Genomic DNA, 19,740 nt, shown 5'->3' on the forward strand with positions numbered 1-19,740 from the left:
TGATAGTTTTTGGATGAATTTGTGAAAAATTGATTTGTGAATGCAATTTCAGCTCTCGCAGCTATGATTAAATTGCAAACTTGACAATTTTCACAACTGTCTGAGGGTTGATGATAATGGCGCGCCTTTGGCTCACTGCAGTGCTTGGTATCATTGCCAAGCATTCTACCAGAATGGATGTGATTTCTATGACTCTTGGTGTTCTTTGTGCTACCTTGACTGTTGATGAATATATCAAAAGTTTTTCCCACAAAGAAAACATACTCTGTATGCAGCATTACCCGAAGAACGCTTTCTGCTCGCGTATATCATTTCAATCTACAATGTATTATTGATCTCAACTATTCTTTTATATTGATAATTTGAACCACCGGTTTCCTATTGATATAATGATATAATATATTGTTATAAATATGCCAATATTCACTCCAAAATATTTTTAGTGAGTATTAATTATGTCCTATATATAGTCCATGCAAAACAATCAAAATCCATGGCATGCATGTGAGCCTTATATTTGGATACAAGTTATGGCTGGTGTTCTTTCCTATTGTGCTTCCTTGGCACTTGATGGATAGATTGTAGGTTTTCCTGATTTTTTCTACTATGTATGTAGTATTGGCTGAAAAGCAATCTATGTCCATGTATTTGTTTAGATCTACAACAAATTATGGATGTTAGTAGTTCTTTTTTATTGATAATCTAAACTACCCAATTTTTCTACCATTTTAATAATACAATATATTATTATCAATATGCCAACATTCACTCCACAAATATGCTTAATGACTACTCCCTCTGTCCAGAATTATTGTCGCATAAATGGATAAAAATGGATGTATCTAGAACTAAAATACATCTAGGTACATCTACTTCTCCGACAAGTATTTCCGGGAGGAGAGAGTATTTATTATGGCCTAATTATTAGCCATACCACAAAATTCAAAATCCATGTTATCTTAGCCTTATATTTGGATACAATTTATTGCTTGCATTAATCATAGGTTGTGGCATAAATTTTGCATGCTCCTCATGGCTTTAAATTCTGATAGTCGTAGCTACTTTGCTGAATGAGTTTGATACCTCATTAGGAACAAAACAGATTTGTGTACTTTTTCAGCTACTGAAGTTCTAAGGAAGACGACTACTAAAGTCAAAGGTATTTCTTGAATCTGTTCATATAGTCATGTTTACACGAAGCAAACATCGGGCTTGCGTGAGAAGGAGACGTTGAGAGTAGGGATCTTAATTTTGAAATTTCGAAGCCGCCCCTATTTGGTCGCTCGCCCCATTGCAGGTGACGCGCAAATCCTAGCCCCTTCTCCTCCAGCCCCCTTCCACATCCTCCCCTCCTGCCGCCATCGGGGCCTTGCCCACGCGATGCTGGAGGCGGCGGGCAGCTCTTTCCCCGAGCACACGGCATGGGCCCAGGGGATCCTTTTGGTGGCAGTGTGGCTTGGTCGGTGGCGGTCTGGCTGGGGGAGGCGGTTCCTTGGTCCTTGGGTGCCTTAGGCATGGCGGCGCGGCCGTTGGTTGCGGGGTGGCGTCGTGGTGGTGTAGCTCGGCCGATGGCGCCTGCTAGGCCCAGATCTGGGCCATTTGGGCCCCATCTGGGTTCAGGCGGGCCACCGAATCTCTACACGGTGGCAAGGCTCCTTGGAGGTGGAAGTGGGCGGCGATGGTCTCTGGGCGGTGGCGACGTTGGTAGCCGATGTGCTGCGGCATGGGCGAGGGGACTTCACGAGCCCATCTAGGCCCGGGCTGCCAGTAGGGGCTCGGTTTGTCCGAGTTGCGGCGTCCGGTCGGCTTTCGCATCGACGGTGGAGGTAGTCCCATCCCGCTTGGCTGCGTTGCTACGGCCTCGGGTCTGTTGTTCCCTCTTCCTTCCTCTAGGCCCCATATCAATGGCCTCAGTTTGGCAATGAGATTGATTCAAGGCCGTGGTGGAGTATGTTGGTGGACGGCAAGAGTAGTGGAGCACTCGGATCGTTCGAGGTGGTGAGGATTTTTGGGTAGGGAGAAATCCATATAGGCTCGTGCGGCACCAAGGTGGTGTCGCCTGTGAGCGCCGTCGTTCCTTCTTGAAGGGCTTCAGGTATACCCCCTCCCCACTACCCTCCATGTACCAGGGGAAACCCTAGGACTCGTCTAGGCAGCAGCGTCGCTGTCACCTTCCTTCTTGAAGGTGTTTCTTGGTATGCGATGCTTCGGTGTGCTTGGAGCGCGGTGGGACATCTCCATAGGGCGCAACCATTGCCGGTCTTCTTTGTTTTGTCAAGCTGCCGGTGTTAGCATTTGTTTCTCTTTCTTTCTCTCATTTCAACAAGCATGTTTCAAAATTATTGAAGTAATCAGCGCCAGATAATCATGAATATGTTATAGTGAAGTCAGGAAAGTATGTTAATGTATATTTTAGATAGTAATTAAGGTCTACTTAATTACATCTTGGTCTAGGAAACTCATATGGATGAATTCAAGTATTCTTAAAGTGAAGTTACGTCTGACTAATGTGGGCATAAAAAACTAAATGTACTTTGACTTGTAGAGTTCTACATGACGGTTCCTTTTATGTATGGTTTTAACTGCTACTTTCAGTTAACCTTCAGTTCTACATAGGGGAATAACATTCTTTTTTTATGATAGCAGATTACCATGGACGGAGACAATAGTGGTGTGCACAATGAATTTGACCTCTTCATGACAAGCACACACAACCACCTATTCCAGCACAACCATAGTGATGAGATGGATGACCTGCCTGGAGCCTCTATTATCGTGGGCAACACTGATGATGCCAACGTTGTTGTTGCAGACCACGACAACAACGATGGAGAGACCCATAGTGAGCAGACAATGGCCACAAGGCGTGCAAAGTATCATCGTCTGCGCAGTGAACAAATCCAACAACTTGAAGCGTACAATACATACTCAATCAATGTTTCTTACCTAGCGAAGATGTGTGCTAATCCATTTTCATTAACGTGATATGTAGTGTGTTCCAGGATTGCCCTTATCCAAATGAGAAACTCCAGAAGGACCTTAGCGAGAGGCTTGGCATGAGTGCCCAGCAGGTCAAGTTTTGGTTCCAAAATAAACGCACCTTCAACAAGGTATATACCATTCTTTTCCATAGTTAATTACATATGGGTCAGCTATGGTATGTAGTTATATGCACACTTTGTTCTTAAATAGTATGAACTCCACTGAACATTGTAGCATTGTTTGTCATTTGATCTTACAATATACTATTGTATTCCCCTCATGAACATTGTATCATACTCTACTAACCACTAATTAAAATGATGCATAACTGAAATTAATAAATGCAGGGCAAGATGCAGCGGTGGGAGACCCAAAATTGTTGGGTAGAAAACAAGAAGCTGAAAACTGAATGTCAAGCCATCATGTTGGCTATGCAAAACAAGACTTGCCTCAAATGCAGAGGGGTGATGGTACAAACACAGCATACTTCGGAGTTCCAACGCCTATACACCGAGAATATGAGGCTCAAGGAAGAACTCCTACACGCCACGGCCTATCTTAAAGAGGGTCTTCGCCGAAATGGCATGTCGCTCCCATCGGCCCGCGACTGACCATACCGTCTTCGGCCTGAGCCAACATTCATTCCGCCGCATGAACTATAGTTTTACTTGGTTCCTCAGATAGCAAATAATGCGCCATGTTGCGTGTGTATGTACATGACTTGGTCGCTTGTTTATTTATTTCCATAGACTCTCATGGTTACTACGTGGGATGGCACGAGATATGGCAATCATGGCAGCAATGTAGGGGTAGTAGGATGAGCGGCTTTGCGATGGCATTGCCGTGAAGCTCGGTCTAACGCCCGTCTTTGTCTCTTTGAGTTTGTAACAGAACATATCAAGCAGATGCTAATAAATAGAGAAAAACAAACATAGAAGTTGCAAGGTGAATGCCGCACAATAACATTGTGTGTGTGTGTGTTCTAACACTTAATGGTATGAGTATGACATTCATGAGATACCTCTACCATCGATGTTTTTCAGCAACATAAAGTGGTATGAGAGCATTAATCATCTTCTGGAGCCAAGGCTGGAAGTGAACCACAACCGCCACCCACCTCATGCACTCCCATGTGCATGCACCTGTAGAGTCATGCACGGAGCATGATGAGGAGGATCAATGGATCGTGACAAGTCGTTACTACTAGCAATGACTTCCTCTTTCATTACTTCATCCTTTCCATATCCCTCTCCCTTGTTCGATCTTACTCATCAAATGGCACTCAGTTCATATCTGTAAGTTCGTTCGATCATTGACAAGGTTCAAAGAAAGGGTGGGCCATTCACCATGAAGGCTAAAAGCGAGATAGGCTTTACTGGACATTTTCGCTTACAAAGGCGAAGACAATTCCATGTTTTTTAGTTGATTCTCCAAAATTTAAGAAAAATATCCTCACTCAAACTTCCAAAAGTCCTTTTCTTTTAAGCTATAATAAGTGCAATACTTGGTGAAGGATTCCTTGGGCCCCTCTTGTGCCCGATGGTCTCCCGCATGAATTACGCCAAATGGGAATTTTTGTCACATGTGAATAAGCAAGTGTAGGGCTTCTGCAAGTCCATGGAGTACAACCCAATCAGTGAGCGCACTGGTGGTGAACCTCTGGCGTGGGACACTAGAGACGATGTGCATAGCGGCCTTGCTTCATCACAGAAGTAAATAACATGCCCATCAATATTATCGACCAAGAGATATTTAACCATAGCAACATTAGGTTCAACTTAATTTTTTCCAGAGGGTCTAGGTGCTCAGATGTAACTTTTTGTTAACCACAGTTGATACTTTAGCATGTTCCTTTATCCTAACAGGAAAAGGTGGTTTCTCCATATAAGCGGTAGGCACAACTGGATCAACATTGTAAATGATAGTTTCATTTTTAACTATAACGGGTTCCTCAATCTTTTCTGTAATAGGGGGGTGATATTTAAACCACTTCTCCTTAGGGAGATCAACATGAATAGAAAATGATTCACAAAATGAGGCTACTATCTCAGAGTCTAGTCCATATTTAGTTCTAAACTTATGAAAAGCATCGGTACCCATAAAAAATTTAACACAATCAAACTCAAGTATAATGCCTGACTCTTTACCTTTGTCGTGTTCCCAATCTTCAGAGTTGCCTTTAATTATTTCCAGAAGAACCCATCTAAATTCAATAGTTTTCTTCATAAGGGAACCAATAGAAGAAGAATCGAGCATGGTTTGATCATTATGAGAAAGCCGAGCATAAATATTATGTAAGATAATTTTTCTTGAGAGTTCATGATTGGGGCATGTGTACATCATGTACTTAAGCCTCTCCAAAGCTCGAGCAATGCTTTCGCCTTCATGACGCCAAAAACTATATATATATAATTCCGATCATGATGAACCAGATGCATAGGATAAAACTTTTCATGAAATTCCAATTTCAATCGGTTCCAATCCCGAGTTCTAATATCATAACATAGACTATGCCATGTCAATGCCTTTCCCTAGGGAAAACATGTCGGCGTTCTGGGAACAGGGGTCCCCAGACTTGCCTGCCTGCGGCCCATGGCGTGGCTGTGCTTGCAGGTCTGTACGGCCCATCATCATCAACAAGGCATTCAAGACCCTCGCGAGGGGCCAAGCGTCGCGAGGCGGACGACGCAAGACCTCCTCAGGAGCGGCCTCAGCGGGCTGCCTCGCGAGGAGGGGAAATATCAAGGCGGGGCAAAACTCGCGGGGCTCTCATGATGTGAGCCATGACGATCGACACCAGGCGGGCGCCAGCGCGCGCAACGTCCTTGTTTCCTCTTTGGTGCTAAGGAGGCAAGTGTAGGCGCGGAGTACCGAGGCATCAAGCAAAGGTTTCCATATCGGTGGAACAAGACCAAGACTAGAAGGACAGCAGGACGGAGGTCACCATGGAGCCCAGGACGACGTCACCACCAGAACCTTTGGTAGGCGAAGACCACCTTTTCTCAGGATAGCTTGTACTAGTTGTCCCCTTTCAAATTGGCTGCCGTTGTTGGCTCCCTTCCCGCTCAATATTTGGGGAGAGGACCAGGGCCTATATAAGTAGGACTAGCCAATACCAAAGGGGGAGATCCAATCTGATAAAAGGCCAACCCTTAGCACACCAAGCACAAGAACATCTCAACCTCAGGAGGCTGTTCTTCCCCTTGTACTGTTCATCATCAGCCCAAGAGGCAATCCACCACCACCGCACTGGAGTAGGGTATTACACCACATCGGTGGCCCGAACCAGTATAAACCTTGTGCCTTTGTGTTGCGACTGCGTCGAGTTCGTCCGCGAGACCTTAGCGAGCTAGGGCGTAGATCGGAAGGAGGGAAAGAACTTCGCGCGCACCCTAGAGTTTGAACCTCAAGGGTTTGCCGGAACCCGAGATCTGACATTTGGCGCACCTGGTAGGGGTGCGTCAGAGTCTCTTCCTCGCCAATCAACCCGCCGACACTCCGCGGCCCCAATGTCCGGCCACGCAAGGGCTATCTCCGACCGCTGGGCAGCTTGGCCAGCCCAGGCGGCAACACCAGCCCACGAAGACCTCAACCCCGCACCCCAGGCGGCGCAGGCGCCGCCTAACACTGCTGGGCATGAGCGACGTGGCCAGGTGTCATCCACCCCACCCCACGGCAAACGTGAGCCGCTGCAACAGCCGCAAGCCATGCCGCAGCAACGGCACCACACACCCGGCGGGAGCAGGCGAACATGCGGGCCACGCTCACGGTGGCGCGGGAGTTGCTGCGGTGCCGGCTGATAGAGAGCGGACGCGATGCACTGCTGGAACGTGTCGCTGAGCTGCTAGATGCAGCAGCGGTAGAAGCGTCGCCTTTCTGCTATCTGCTTCCTTCCTGAGCCGCCACTAGGCCTCACGACGTGCCACGCTACAACCGTGCACCCTCGGGTGCGCCTTGGGGCGTCATCGGCCCCAGGATGGCCGGCAGCGCCGGAGGCCCCGTTGCCCCCACGCCGCCTCTGGTGAGCGCGGGCACGAGCGTTGCCCCCCATGGCCCCAGCAAGGCATCGCATTATCGTCCTCAGGACGCTGCGCTGGGTCGGGCGACGTGGAGTGCAAGGCACTACGATGAGGTGTTTGGGGTAACATCCCCAGAAGCCTATGTGCCCCGCATGATGGATTAGGAGTACACACCAGAGGATGACCCTGGCTCGTTTCTCGGGCCAGGTGATAACCCACAAGTATAGGGGATCTCAACAGTTTTCGAGGGTAGAGTATTCAACCCAAATTTATTGATTCAACACAAGGGGAGCGAAAGCATATTCTCAAGTATTAGCAGCTGAGTTGTCAATTCAACCACACCTGGAAACTTAATATCTACAGCAAAGTATTTACTAGCAAAGTAATATGATAGTGGTGATAACGGTAGCAAAAGGTAAAGATAGCAAAAGTAGTATTTTTGGTATTTTGTAGTGATAGTAACAATAGCAACGGAAAAGTAAATAAGCGAAGAACAATATATGGAAAGCTCGTAGGCAATGGATCAGTGATAGAGAATTATGTCGGATGCGGTTCATCATGTAACAGTCATAACCTAGGGTGACATAGAACTAGCTCCAATTCATCAATGTAATGTCGGCATGTATTCCGAATATAGTCATACGTGCTTATGGAAAAGAACTTGCATGACATCTTTTGTCCTACCCTCCCATGGCAGCGGGGTCCTAGCGGAAACTAAGGGATATTAAGGACTCCTTTTAATAGAGTACCGGACCAAAGCATTAACACATAGTGAATACATGAACTCCTCAAACTACGGTCATCACCGGGAGTGGTCCCGATTATTGTCACTTCGGGGTTGCCGGATCATAACACATAGTAGGTGACTATAGACTTGCAAGATAGGATCAAGAACTCTCATATATTGATGAAAACATAATAGATTCAGATCTGAAATCATGGCACTCGGGCCCTAGTGACAAGCATTAAGCATAGCAAAGTCATAGCAACATCAATCTCGGAACATAGTGGATACTAGGGATCAAACCCTAACAAAACTAACTCGATTACATGATAAATCTCATCCAACCCATCACCGTCCAGCAAGCCTACGGTGGAATTACTCACACACGGCGGTGAGCATCATGAAATTGGGGATGGAGGATGGTTGATGATGACGACGGCAATGGATTCCCCTCTCTAGAACCCCGAACAGACTCCAGATCAGCCCTCCCGAGAGGTTTTAGGGCTTGGCGGCGGCTCCATATCGCAAAATGTGATGAATCCTTCTCCTTTATTTTTTTCTCCCCGAAAGTGAATATATAGAGTTGGAGTTGAGGTTGGAGGAGCTCCAGGGGCCCATGAGGTAGGGGGCGCGCCTAGGGGGGCAGGCGCGCCCCCCACCCTCGTGGCTAGGGTGTGGGCCCCTTGGTCTTGATATTTTGCCAGTATTTTTTATTATTTCCAAAAATATGCTCCATGGAGTTTCAGGTCATTACGAGAACTTTTGTTTCTGCACATAAATAACACCATGGCAATTCTGCTGAAAACAGCGTCAGTCCGGGTTAGTTCCATTCAGATCATGCAAGTTAGAGTCCAAAACAAGGGCAAAAGTTTTTGGAAAAGTAGATATGACGGAGACGTATCACCAGGTTGGGAGGAGGAAGCATTAGGAGCTGAAGCCTTCCAGGAGCCACCGAAGAGCCCCGCCAACCACACCATCGACAACAGATATATGGTACCACTAATCCCTCAGGAGCAAGCTTACGCTAACCATGAGTCACAGATGAACCAGGCCCCAGCGCCGAACGGTGGTTCCGGCATGACAGGAGAGACCCACTGGGGCTGCGTGGAAGGGGCCAGGAGCAAGGCCCCTCCCCGAGTCACGTGGAGCAAGGCAACATCCGGAGGTAGGCCCTCTGTCGGGGTGGCAACCTCAACCTTTCCCCTGGCAGAGGACCCGTGGTCGCTGATGTCGGTGTTCTAGGAACGGGGATCCCCAGACTTGCCTACCTACGGCGTGGCTCAAGTGGGGGCCCAGCGCGGCCCATCTTCATCAGCTCAAGCTCAAGACCCTAACGAGGGGCCAAGCCTCGCGGGGCAGACGACAGGAAGCTTCCTCAGAGGCAGCCTTGTCAGGCAGGCTCGCGAGGAGGCGGAGAGATCAAGGCAGGGGTACCTCACAAGGAGCCCGTGACGCAAGCCATGACAATCGAGACCAGGCAGGCGCCAAGCAGGCGCCGGCCTGCGCAGTGTCCTTGTTTCCCCTTTGGTGCAAAGGGGGCAAGCACAGGCCAAGGCACCAGGCAAAGGTTGCCATTCCGGTGCAACGGGACCAAGACCAGCAGAGCGGCAGGACGGAGGTCACCATGGAGCCCAAGACGGCGTCATCACCAGTACTTTTGGCAGCCGAAGACCACCTTTGGTCAGGATAACTTGTACTATATGTTCCCCTTCAAAATGGCCAATTGTTGGCGCCCTTCCTGCTCATTATTTGGGGAGAGGCCCAGGGCCTCTATAAATAGAGCTAGGCACCACAAAGTAGAGAGACCCCCGGGAGAGATCAACACACCCAGAGGGCTAGAGATCTGATAGATAGGTGAAGAAGCAAAAGCAGGGTCAGGTTTCATTATAGCATTAAGGGATTGATGCTTCCATTTAGCTAATAACCTCTTTAGATTATATCTATCATTGCAAGCTAAAATAGCTCTAGTAGCTTCTTCATCCATAACATAACCCTCAGGAACAATAGGCAATTCATATTTATTAGGGGGAGAGTCTTCATCATCACTTTCATCAATATTATCAGTTTCAATAATTTCATTCTCTCTAACCCTAGCAAGTTGTTCATCAAGAAATTCACCAAGTGGCACAGTAGTATCAAGCATAGAAGTAGTTTCATCATAAGTATCATGCATAGCAGAAGTGGCATCATCCATTACATGTCACATATCAGATTGAATAGCAGAAGCAGGTTTAGGTGTCGCAAGCTTACTCAAAACAGAAGGTGAATCAAGTGCAGAGCTAGATGGTAGTTCCTTACCTCCCCTCGTAGTTGAGGGATAAATCTTGGTTTTTGGATCTCTCAAGTTCTTCATAATGATAAGAAGATATAAATCCCAAGTTACTCAAAGAATAGAGCTATGCTCCCCGGCAACGGCGCCAGAAAATAGTCTTGATAACCCACAAGTATAGGGGATCGCAACAGTTTTCGAGGGTAGAGTATTCAACCCAAATTTATTGATTCGACACAAGGGGAGACAAATAATATTCTCCGGTATTAGCAGCTGAGTTGTCAATTCAACCACACCTAGAAACTTAATATCTACAGCAAAGTATTTACTAGCAAAGTAATATGATAGTAGTGATAACGGTAGCAAAAGGTAAAGATAGCAAAAGTAGTATTGTTGGTATTTTGTAGTGATTGTAACAATAGCAACGGAAAAGTAAATAAGCGGAGAACAATATATGGAAAGCTTGTAGGCAATGGATCGGTGATAGAGAATTATGCCAGATGCAGTTCATCATGTAAAAGAACTTGCATGACATCTTTTGTCCTACCCTCCCGTGGCAGCGGGGTCCTAGCGGAAACTAAGGGATATTAAGGCCTCCTTTAATAGAGTACCGGACCAAAGCATTAACACATAGTGAATACATGAACTCCTCAAGCTACAGTCATCACCTGGAGTGGTCCCGATTATTATCACTTCGGGGTTGTCGAATCATAACACATAGTAGGTGACTATAGACTTGCAAGATAGGATCAAGAAATCTCATATATTGATGAAAACATAATAGGTTCAGATCTGAAATCATGGCACTCGGGCCCTAGTGACAAGCATTAAGCATAGCAAAGTCATAGCAACATCAATCTCGGAACATAGTGGATACTAGGGATCAAACCCTAACAAAACTAACTCGATTACATGATAAATCTCATCCAACCCATCACCGTACAGCAAGCCTACGATGGAATTACTCACGCACGGCGATGAGCATCATGAAATTGGTGATGGAGGATGGTTGATGATGATGATGGCGATGGATTCCCCTCTCCGGAGCCCCGAACGGACTCCAAATCAGCCCTCCCAAGAGGTTTTAGGGCTTGGCGGCGGCTCCGTATCGTAAAACGCGATGAATCCTTCTCCTTTATTTTTTTCTCCCCGAAAGTGAATATATAGAGTTGGAGTTGAGGTCGGAGGAGCTCTAGGGGGGCCACAAGGTAGGGGGCGCTCCCCCCACCCTCGTGGCTAGGGTGTGGGCCCCCTGGTCTTGATCATTTGCCAGTATTTTTTACTATTTCCAAAACGACACTCCGTGGAGTTTCAGGTCATTCCGAGAACTTTTGTTTCTGCACATAAATAACACCATGGCAATTCTGCTGAAAACAACGCAGTTCGGGTTAGTTCCATTCAAATCATGCAAGTTAGAGTCCAAAACAAGGGCATAAGTGTTTGGAAAAGTAGATACGACAGAGACGTATCAACTCCCCCAAGCTTAAACCTTTGCTTGTCCTCAAGCAATTCAGTTGGCAAACTGAAAGTGATAAAGAAAAACTTTTACAAACTATGTTTGCTCTTGTTGTTGTAAATATATAAAGCCAGCATTCAAGTTTTTAGCAAAGATTATGAACTAACCATATTCACAATAACGCTTAGGTCTCATGTTTACTCATATCAATGGCATAATCAACTAGCGAGCAATAACAATAAATCTCGGATGACAACACTTTCTCAAAACAATCATAATATGATATAACAGGATGGTATCTCGCTAGCCCTTTCTGAGACCGCAAAACATAAATGCAGAGCACCTTTAAAGATCAAGGACTGACTAGACATTGTAATTCATAGTAAAAGAGATCCAGTCAAGTCATACTCAATGTAAACTAACAGTAATGAATGCAAATGATAGTGGTGCTCTCCAACTGGTGCTTTTTAATAAGAGGATGATGACTCAACATAAAAGTAAATAGATAGGCCCTTCGCAGAGGGAAGCAGGGATTTGTAGAGGTGCCAGAGCTCGGTTTTGAAATAGAGTTGAATAATATTTTGAGCGGCATACTTTCATTGTCAACATAACAACAAAGAGATGGCAATATCTTCCATGCTACACACATTATAGGCGGTTCCCAAACAGAATGGTAAAGTTTATACTCCCCCTCCACCAACAAGCATCAATCCATGGCTTGCTCGAAACAACGAGTGCCTCCAACTAACAAGAGTCCCAGGGGGAGTTTTGTTTGCAATTATTTTGATTTAGTTTGCATAAAGCATGGGACTGGGCATCCCAGTGACCAGCCATTTTCTCGTGAGTGAGGAGCGGAGTCCACTCCTCTTGAGAATAACCCGCCTAACATGGAAGATACAGACAGCCCTAGTTGATACATGAGCTATTCGAGCATACAAAACAAGATATTTACTTGAAGGTTTAGAGTTTGGCACATACAAATTTACTTGGAACGACAGGTAGATATCGTATATAGGTAGGGATGGTGGACTCATATGGAATAACTTTGGGGTTCATTGGATTGGATGCACAAGCAGTATTCCCGCTTAGTACAAGGTAAGGCTAGAAAAAGACTGGAAAGCGACCAGCTAGAGAGCGACAACAGTCATGAACATGCATTAAAATTAATCAACACCAAATGCAAGCATGAGTAGGATATAATGAACCATGAACATAAATATCATAGAGGCTATGTTGATTTTGTTTTAACTACATGCGTGAACATGTGCCAAGTCAAGCCACTCAAATCGTTCAAAAGAGGATACCACCCTATCATACCACATCACAACCATTTTAATAGCATGTTGGCACGCAAGGTAAACCATTATAAGCTCCTATCTAATTAAGCATGGCATAAGAAACTATGATCTCTAGTTGTCATTGCAAACATGTTTATTCATAATAGGCTGAATCAGGAATGATGAACTAATCATATTTACAAAAACAAGAGAGGTCGAGTTCATGCCAGCTTTTCTCATCTCAGTCAGTCCATCATATATCGTCATAATTGCCTTTCACTTGCATGACCGAACTATGTGGATAATAATAATAGTGCACGTGTATTGGACTAAGCTGGAATCTGCAAGCATTCAATAAACAGGAGAAGACAAGGCAATATGGGCTCTTTTGTCAGATCAACAATAATGCATAAAAGAGCCACTTCAACAATTTAATCATGGTCTTCTCCTATTGACCCCAAATAAAAGAAAAGAAATAAAACTATTTACACGGGAAAGCTCCCAACAAGCAAAAAGAAGAACAGGAAATCTTTTTGGGTTTTCTTTTTAATTACTACTACAAGCATGGAAATTAAAACTAGCTAAAAGCTACAACTATTTTTTTTGTTTTTCTTAAGGTTTATAAAGCACACAAGAAGAAAGCATAAAAAGAGAAAATAAACTAGAATGGATATTACAATGAAAAAGTATGAGCACCGACATCTAGCAATGAGTGTGTGAACATAAATGTAATGTCGGTGGGAAATACGTACTCCCCCAAGCTTAGCCTTTTGGCCTAAGTTGGTCTAATGCCACGGATGGCCTGGCGTATATCCAAAGTTGTAGCTGGGGTCTTACTGAGATGCAGAAGTCATTGCATCGTGGGCTGCAGCTTGGAGGAATCTCAACTCTCCTCTTATACTCTTCTGCCTCCTCTCTGGTTATAGAATATCTCCCTTTTGCCTGAAATTCAAAGAAAGTAGAAGCAGGGAGAGCGACGTGATAGGTGCATCGTCTGTCAAAGATTAGTCGGTACTGGAGGAACTGGTCGTTCCTCTCAACAAACTGATGACGATCCATAGCCTCGTAATCCAAATAAGCAGGTGGAAACTCAATATCATCCTCACGTATGGTTATACCAAGAAAATTAGCTACGCGGGTTGCATAAATTCCACCAAAGAAATCTCCATTAAATCTATTAAGATGTAACCTACGTGCAACAATGGCTCCCAAATTATAAGATTTATCTCCTAACACAGCACTCCTAAGAATATTGAGGTTAGGGACACACATGTGACATGCTTCATCTTTACCGTTAATGCATCTACCTATGAAGAGAGCAAAATAATGTATAGCAGGAAAGTGAATGCTCCCTATGGTAGCTTGTGCTATATCTCTAGATTCCTCCACAGTTATACTATTAAGAAAATCTCTAAATTCAGATTTGCGAGGTTCACTAGTACTACCCCATTGTGGAAGTTTGCAAGCAGTGGTAAAGTCCTCTAAGTCCATAGTGTAAGAATTTTCATAAAGATCAAACAAGACAGTTTGAGAATTAGGTGAAGATGAAAAATTCAAACCTCCTCACAAAGGAGCTAGTGAGATAGTGGTACTGACAGCACTTTTCTTCCTCGAAGCTCACAAGATCAGCGTTACGCAAATATGCGTTAAATTCTTCCTTAATTCCTACTCGATCCATGAAGTCCTCTGAAGGCCATTCACAAGGCCGCACTGGAGCGTCCCTTGATGGCCCATCGTCAGCATCATGCATTGCAAGCCTGGGTCCTTGCTTCCTTGAAGGACCACCTTGGTATTTTCCTAAACATATTTCTTCCTTTGAAAAATTTCTGAAATTTTTAGTAACTTCAAAATAAAAGTAAACCAAATTCAACAAAATTCATAGCAACTACTCCTACAAGTGCATAGAGCCCATATCATGCATTAAAACTACTTGGAACCATATAGATTTGACATGCAAGCTCAAGAACAGGGTCACCTAGGCAGCACAAATTTGCAATGAATAAAGCACTAGAAAAAAAAATAGTTGGACCAATGGAGGAGTCACATACCAAGGAACAATCCCCCAGGCAGTTTTGTGAGAGGTGCTTTGAGCAAGGAGATTGAAAATGGCAGCAAAATGAGTTTGGACTCAAGTTTGAACTAGATAATGGTGTTTGAGGGAGGAAGAAGGAGTGTGTGGGTGCAGGAATAAGTGGAGGAGGGCCACCATGGGCCCACGAGGCAGGGGGTGCGCCCAGGGGGTAAGGCGCGCCCTCCACCCTCGTGGCCAGGTGGATGCTCCCCCTGCTGTGTTCTCATTGCCAAATATTCTCAAATATTCCAGAAAAAATCATATTTAAATTTCAGGTCATTTGGAGAACTTTTATTTTCGGGGTATTTTTATATTGCACGGATAATTCAGATAACAGACAAAAAATACTATTTTTATTTTTTTAATATAAATAACAGAAAGTAAAAGGAGGGTCCAGAGAGTTGTGATTTCTAAATTCATCCATCTCATGATCATCAAAAGGAATCCATTAACAAGGTTGATCAAGTCTTGTTAACAAACTCATTCCGAATAACATGGAACCGGAGAATTTTCAAATAACACTAGGTTACCTGAACGGGGATATGCACATCCCCAACAATAAGAATATCATATTTCTTCTTGACAGTAGGAAGAGGAAATTCAAAACCTCCAAAAATAATCGATGGAATTTTTCCAATAGAATTGATATTGTGGACTTGAGGTTGTTTCCTCGGAAAGTGTATCATATGCTCATTACCGTTAACATGAAAAGTGGCATTACCTTTGTTGCAATCAATAACAGCCCCTGCAGTATTCAAAAAGGGTCTTCCAAGAATAATGGACATACTATCATCCTCGGGAATATCAAGAATAACAAAGTCCGTTAAAATAGTAACGTTTGCAACCACAACAGGCACGTCCTCACAAATACCGACAGGTATAGCAGTTGATTTATCAGCCATTTGCAAAGATATTTCAGTAGGTGTCAACTTATTCAAATCAAGTCTACGATATAAAGAGAGAGGCATAACACTAACACCGGCTCCAAGATCACATAAAGCAGTTTTAACATAGTTTCTTTTAATGGGGCATGGTATAGTGGGTACTCCTGGATCTCCAAGTTTCTTTGGTATTCCTCCCTTAAAAGTATAATTAGCAAGCATGGTGGAAATTTCAGCTTCCGGTATATTTCTTTTATTAGTAACAATTTCTTTCATGTACTTAGCATAAGGATTCATTTTAAGCATATCAGTTAATCGCATACGCAAAAAGAGAGGTCTAATCATTTCAGCAAAGCGCTCAAAATCCTCATCATCCTTTTTCTTGGATGGTTTGGGAGCAAAAGGCATGGGTTTCTGAACCCATGGTTCTCTTACTTTACCGTGTTTCCTAGCGACAAAGTCTCTCTTATCATAACTTTGATTCTTTGATTGTGGGTTATCAAGATCAACAGCAGGTTCAATTTCTATATCATTATCATTGCTAGGTTGAGCACCAACATGAACATTATCATTAACATTATCACTAGTCTCAGGTTCATTACCAGATTGTGTTTCAGCATCAGAAATAGAAATATCATTTGGATTCTCAGTTGTTTCAGTAATAGGTTCACTAGAAGCATGCAAAGTCCTATCATTTTTCTTTTTCTTCCTTTTAGGAGGACTAGGTGCATCTATATTATTTCTCTGAGAATCTTGCTCAATTCTCTTAGGATGGCCTTCAGGATACAAAGGTTCCTGAGTCATTTTACCAGTTCTAGTAGCCACTCTAATAGCAAAATCATTATTCTTACTATTCAATTCATTGAGCAAATCATTTTGAGCTTTAAGTACTTGTTCTACTTGAGTGGTAACCATAGAAGCATGTTTACTAATAAGTTTAAGTTCACCTTTGACATTAGCCATATAATCACCCAAGTGTTCAAGCATATTAGCACTGCGTTTTAATTCTCTACCAAAATAAGCATTGAAGTCTTCTTGCTTAACCATAAATTTCTCAAACTCATCTAAGCATGGGCTAGCAAACTTAGTAGATGGGATTTCAGCTTTTTCATATCTATAGAGAGAATTTACCTTTACTACCTGTGTCGGGTTATCAAGACCATGTATTTCTTCAATAGGAGATGGATTAAAATTATGCATTTCTTCGACAGGCGGTAAATTAAGACCATGTATTTCTTCAATAGGAGGTAAATTCTTAACATCTTCAGCTTTAATACCCTTTTCTTTCATGGATTTATTTGCCTCTTACATATCTTCAGGACTGAGAAATAGAACACCTCTTTTCTTCGGAGTTGGTTTAGGAATAGGCTCAGGAAGTATCCAATTATTTTCATTTGTCAACATATTATTCAATAGAATTTCAGCTTCATCCGGTGTTCTTTCCCTGAAAACAGAACCAGCACAACTATCGAGGTAATCTCTGGAAGCATCGGTTAGTCCATTATAAAAGATATCAAGTATTTCATTTTTCTTAAGAGGATGATCAGGCAAAGCATTAAGTAATTGGAGAAGCCTCCCCCAAGCTTGTGGGAGACTCTCTTCTTCAATTTGCACAAAATTATATATCCCTTAAGGCAGCTTGTTTCTTATGAGCAGGGAAATATTTAGCAGAGAAGTAATAAATCATATCTTGGGGACTACGCACACAACCAAGATCAAGAGAATTAAACCATATCTTAGCATCACCCTTTAACGAGAATGGAAATATTTTAAGGATATAAAAGTAGCGAGTTTTCTCATCTTTAGTGAGAAGGGTGGCTAGATTATTTAATTTAGTAAGATGTGCCACAACAGTTTCAGATTCATAGCCATAAAAAGGATCAGATTCAACCAAAGTAATTATATCAGGGTCAACAGAGAATTCATAATCCTTATCAGTAACACAGATAGGTGAAGTAGCAAAAGCAGGGTCAGGTTTCATTCTAGCATTAAGGGATTGCTGCTTCCATTTAGCTAATAACCTCTTTAGATTATATCTATCATTGCAAGCTAAAATAGCTCTAGTAGCTTCTTCATCCATAACATAACCCTCAGGAACAATAGGCAATTCATATTTATTAGGGGGAGAGTTTTCATCATCACTTTCATCAATATTATCAGTTTCAATAATTTCATTCTCTCTAACCCTAGCAAGTTGTTCATCAAGAAATTCACCAAGTGGCACAGTAGTATCAAGCATAGAAGTAGTTTCATCATAAGTATCATGCATAGCAGAAGTGGCATCATCCATTACATGTCACATATCAGATTGAATAGCAGAAGCAGGTTTAGGTGTCGCAAGCTTACTCAAAACAGAAGGTGAATCAAGTGCAGAGCTAGATGGTAGTTCCTTACCTCCCCTCGTAGTTGAGGGATAAATCTTGGTTTTTGGATCTCTCAAGTTCTTCATAATGATAAGAAGATATAAATCCCAAGTTACTCAAAGAATAGAGCTATGCTCCCCGGCAACGGCGCCAGAAAATAGTCTTGATAACCCACAAGTATAGGGGATCGCAACAGTTTTCGAGGGTAGAGTATTCAACCCAAATTTATTGATTCGACACAAGGGGAGACAAAGAATATTCTCAGGTATTAGCAGCTGAGTTGTCAATATAACCACACCTAGAAACTTAATATCTACAGCAAAGTATTTACTAGCAAAGTAATATGATAGTAGTGATAATGGTAGCAAAAGGTAAAGATAGCAAAAGTAGTATTGTTGGTATTTTGTAGTGATTGTAACAATAGCAACGGAAAAGTAAATAAGCGGAGAACAATATATGGAAAGCTTGTAGGCAATGGATCGGTGATAGAGAATTATGCCGGATGCAGTTCATCATGTAACAGTCATAACCTAGGCTGACACATAACTAGCTCTAATTCATCAATGTAATGTAGGCATGTATTCCGAATATAGTCATACGTGCTTATGGAAAAGAACTTGCATGACATCTTTTGTCCTACCCTCCCGTGGCAGCGGGGTCCTAGCGGAAACTAAGGGATATTAAGGCCTCCTTTAATAGAGTACCGGACCAAAGCATTAACACATAGTGAATACATGAACTCCTCAAGCTACGGTCATCACCTGGAGTGGTCCCGATTATTATCACTTCGGGGTTGTCGAATCATAACACATAGTAGGTGACTATAGACTTGCAAGATAGGATCAAGAAATCTCATATATTGATGAAAACATAATAGGTTCAGATCTGAAATCATGGCACTCGGGCCCTAGTGACAAGCATTAAGCATAGCAAAGTCATAGCAACATCAATCTCGGAACATAGTGGATACTAGGGATCAAACCCTAACAAAACTAACTCGATTACATGATAAATCTCATCCAACCCATCACCGTCCAGCAAGCCTACGGTGGAATTACTCACACACGGCGGTGAGCATCATGAAATTGGGGATGGAGGATGGTTGATGATGACGACGGCAATGGATTCCCCTCTCTAGAGCCCCGAACAGACTCCAGATCAGCCCTCCCGAGAGGTTTTAGGGCTTGGCGGCGGCTCCATATCGCAAAATGTGATGAATCCTTCTCCTTTATTTTTTTCTCCCCGAAAGTGAATATATAGAGTTGGAGTTGAGGTTGGAGGAGCTCCAGGGGCCCATGAGGTAGGGGGCGCGCCTAGGGGGGCAGGCGCGCCCCCCACCCTCGTGGCTAGGGTGTGGGCCCCTTGGTCTTGATATTTTGCCAGTATTTTTTATTATTTCCAAAAAGATGCTCCATGGAGTTTCAAGTCATTACAAGAACTTTTGTTTCTGCACATAAATAACACCATGGCAATTCTGCTGAAAACAGCGTCAGTCCGGGTTAGTTCCATTCAAATCATGCAAGTTAGAGTCCAAAACAAGGGCAAAAGTTTTTGGAAAAGTAGATATGACGGAGACGTATCACCAGGTTGGGAGGAGGAAGCATTAGGAGATGAAGCCTTCCAGGAGCCACCGAAGAGCCCCGCCAACCACACCATCGACAACAGATATATGGTACCACTAATCCCTCAGGAGCAAGC

At 43.5% G+C, this 19,740-nt stretch overlaps 1 protein-coding gene across 1 annotated transcript; it reads left to right on the forward strand.

Moving 5' to 3' along the window:
• Positions 1-1,083: 1,083 nt before the first annotated feature.
• Positions 1,084-3,774, forward strand: LOC119288702 (homeobox-leucine zipper protein ROC4-like). Its single transcript, XM_037568263.1, has 4 exons — positions 1,084-1,159; positions 2,647-2,915; positions 2,993-3,110; positions 3,330-3,774. The coding sequence occupies exons 2-4, from the start codon at positions 2,653-2,655 to the stop codon at positions 3,591-3,593; spliced, it is 645 nt and encodes a 214-aa protein (XP_037424160.1). The 5' UTR covers positions 1,084-1,159; positions 2,647-2,652; the 3' UTR covers positions 3,594-3,774.
• The last annotated feature ends 15,966 nt before the right edge of the window (positions 3,775-19,740 follow it).

This window comes from Triticum dicoccoides, chromosome 4A (genome assembly GCF_002162155.2).
Source record: "Triticum dicoccoides isolate Atlit2015 ecotype Zavitan chromosome 4A, WEW_v2.0, whole genome shotgun sequence".
Classification (NCBI taxonomy): domain Eukaryota; kingdom Viridiplantae; phylum Streptophyta; class Magnoliopsida; order Poales; family Poaceae; genus Triticum; species Triticum dicoccoides.

Bases quoted from the DNA above. Each gene is read 5' to 3' on its own strand.
- LOC119288702 (XM_037568263.1), top strand. From the start codon at position 2,653: ATGGACGGAGACAATAGTGGTGTGCACAATGAATTTGACCTCTTCATG. The intron at 2,916-2,992 runs GTACAATACATA...CGTGATATGTAG, and splicing joins CAAATCCAACAACTTGAAGC to TGTGTTCCAGGATTGCCCTT. The intron at 3,111-3,329 runs GTATATACCATT...TAATAAATGCAG, and splicing joins ATAAACGCACCTTCAACAAG to GGCAAGATGCAGCGGTGGGA.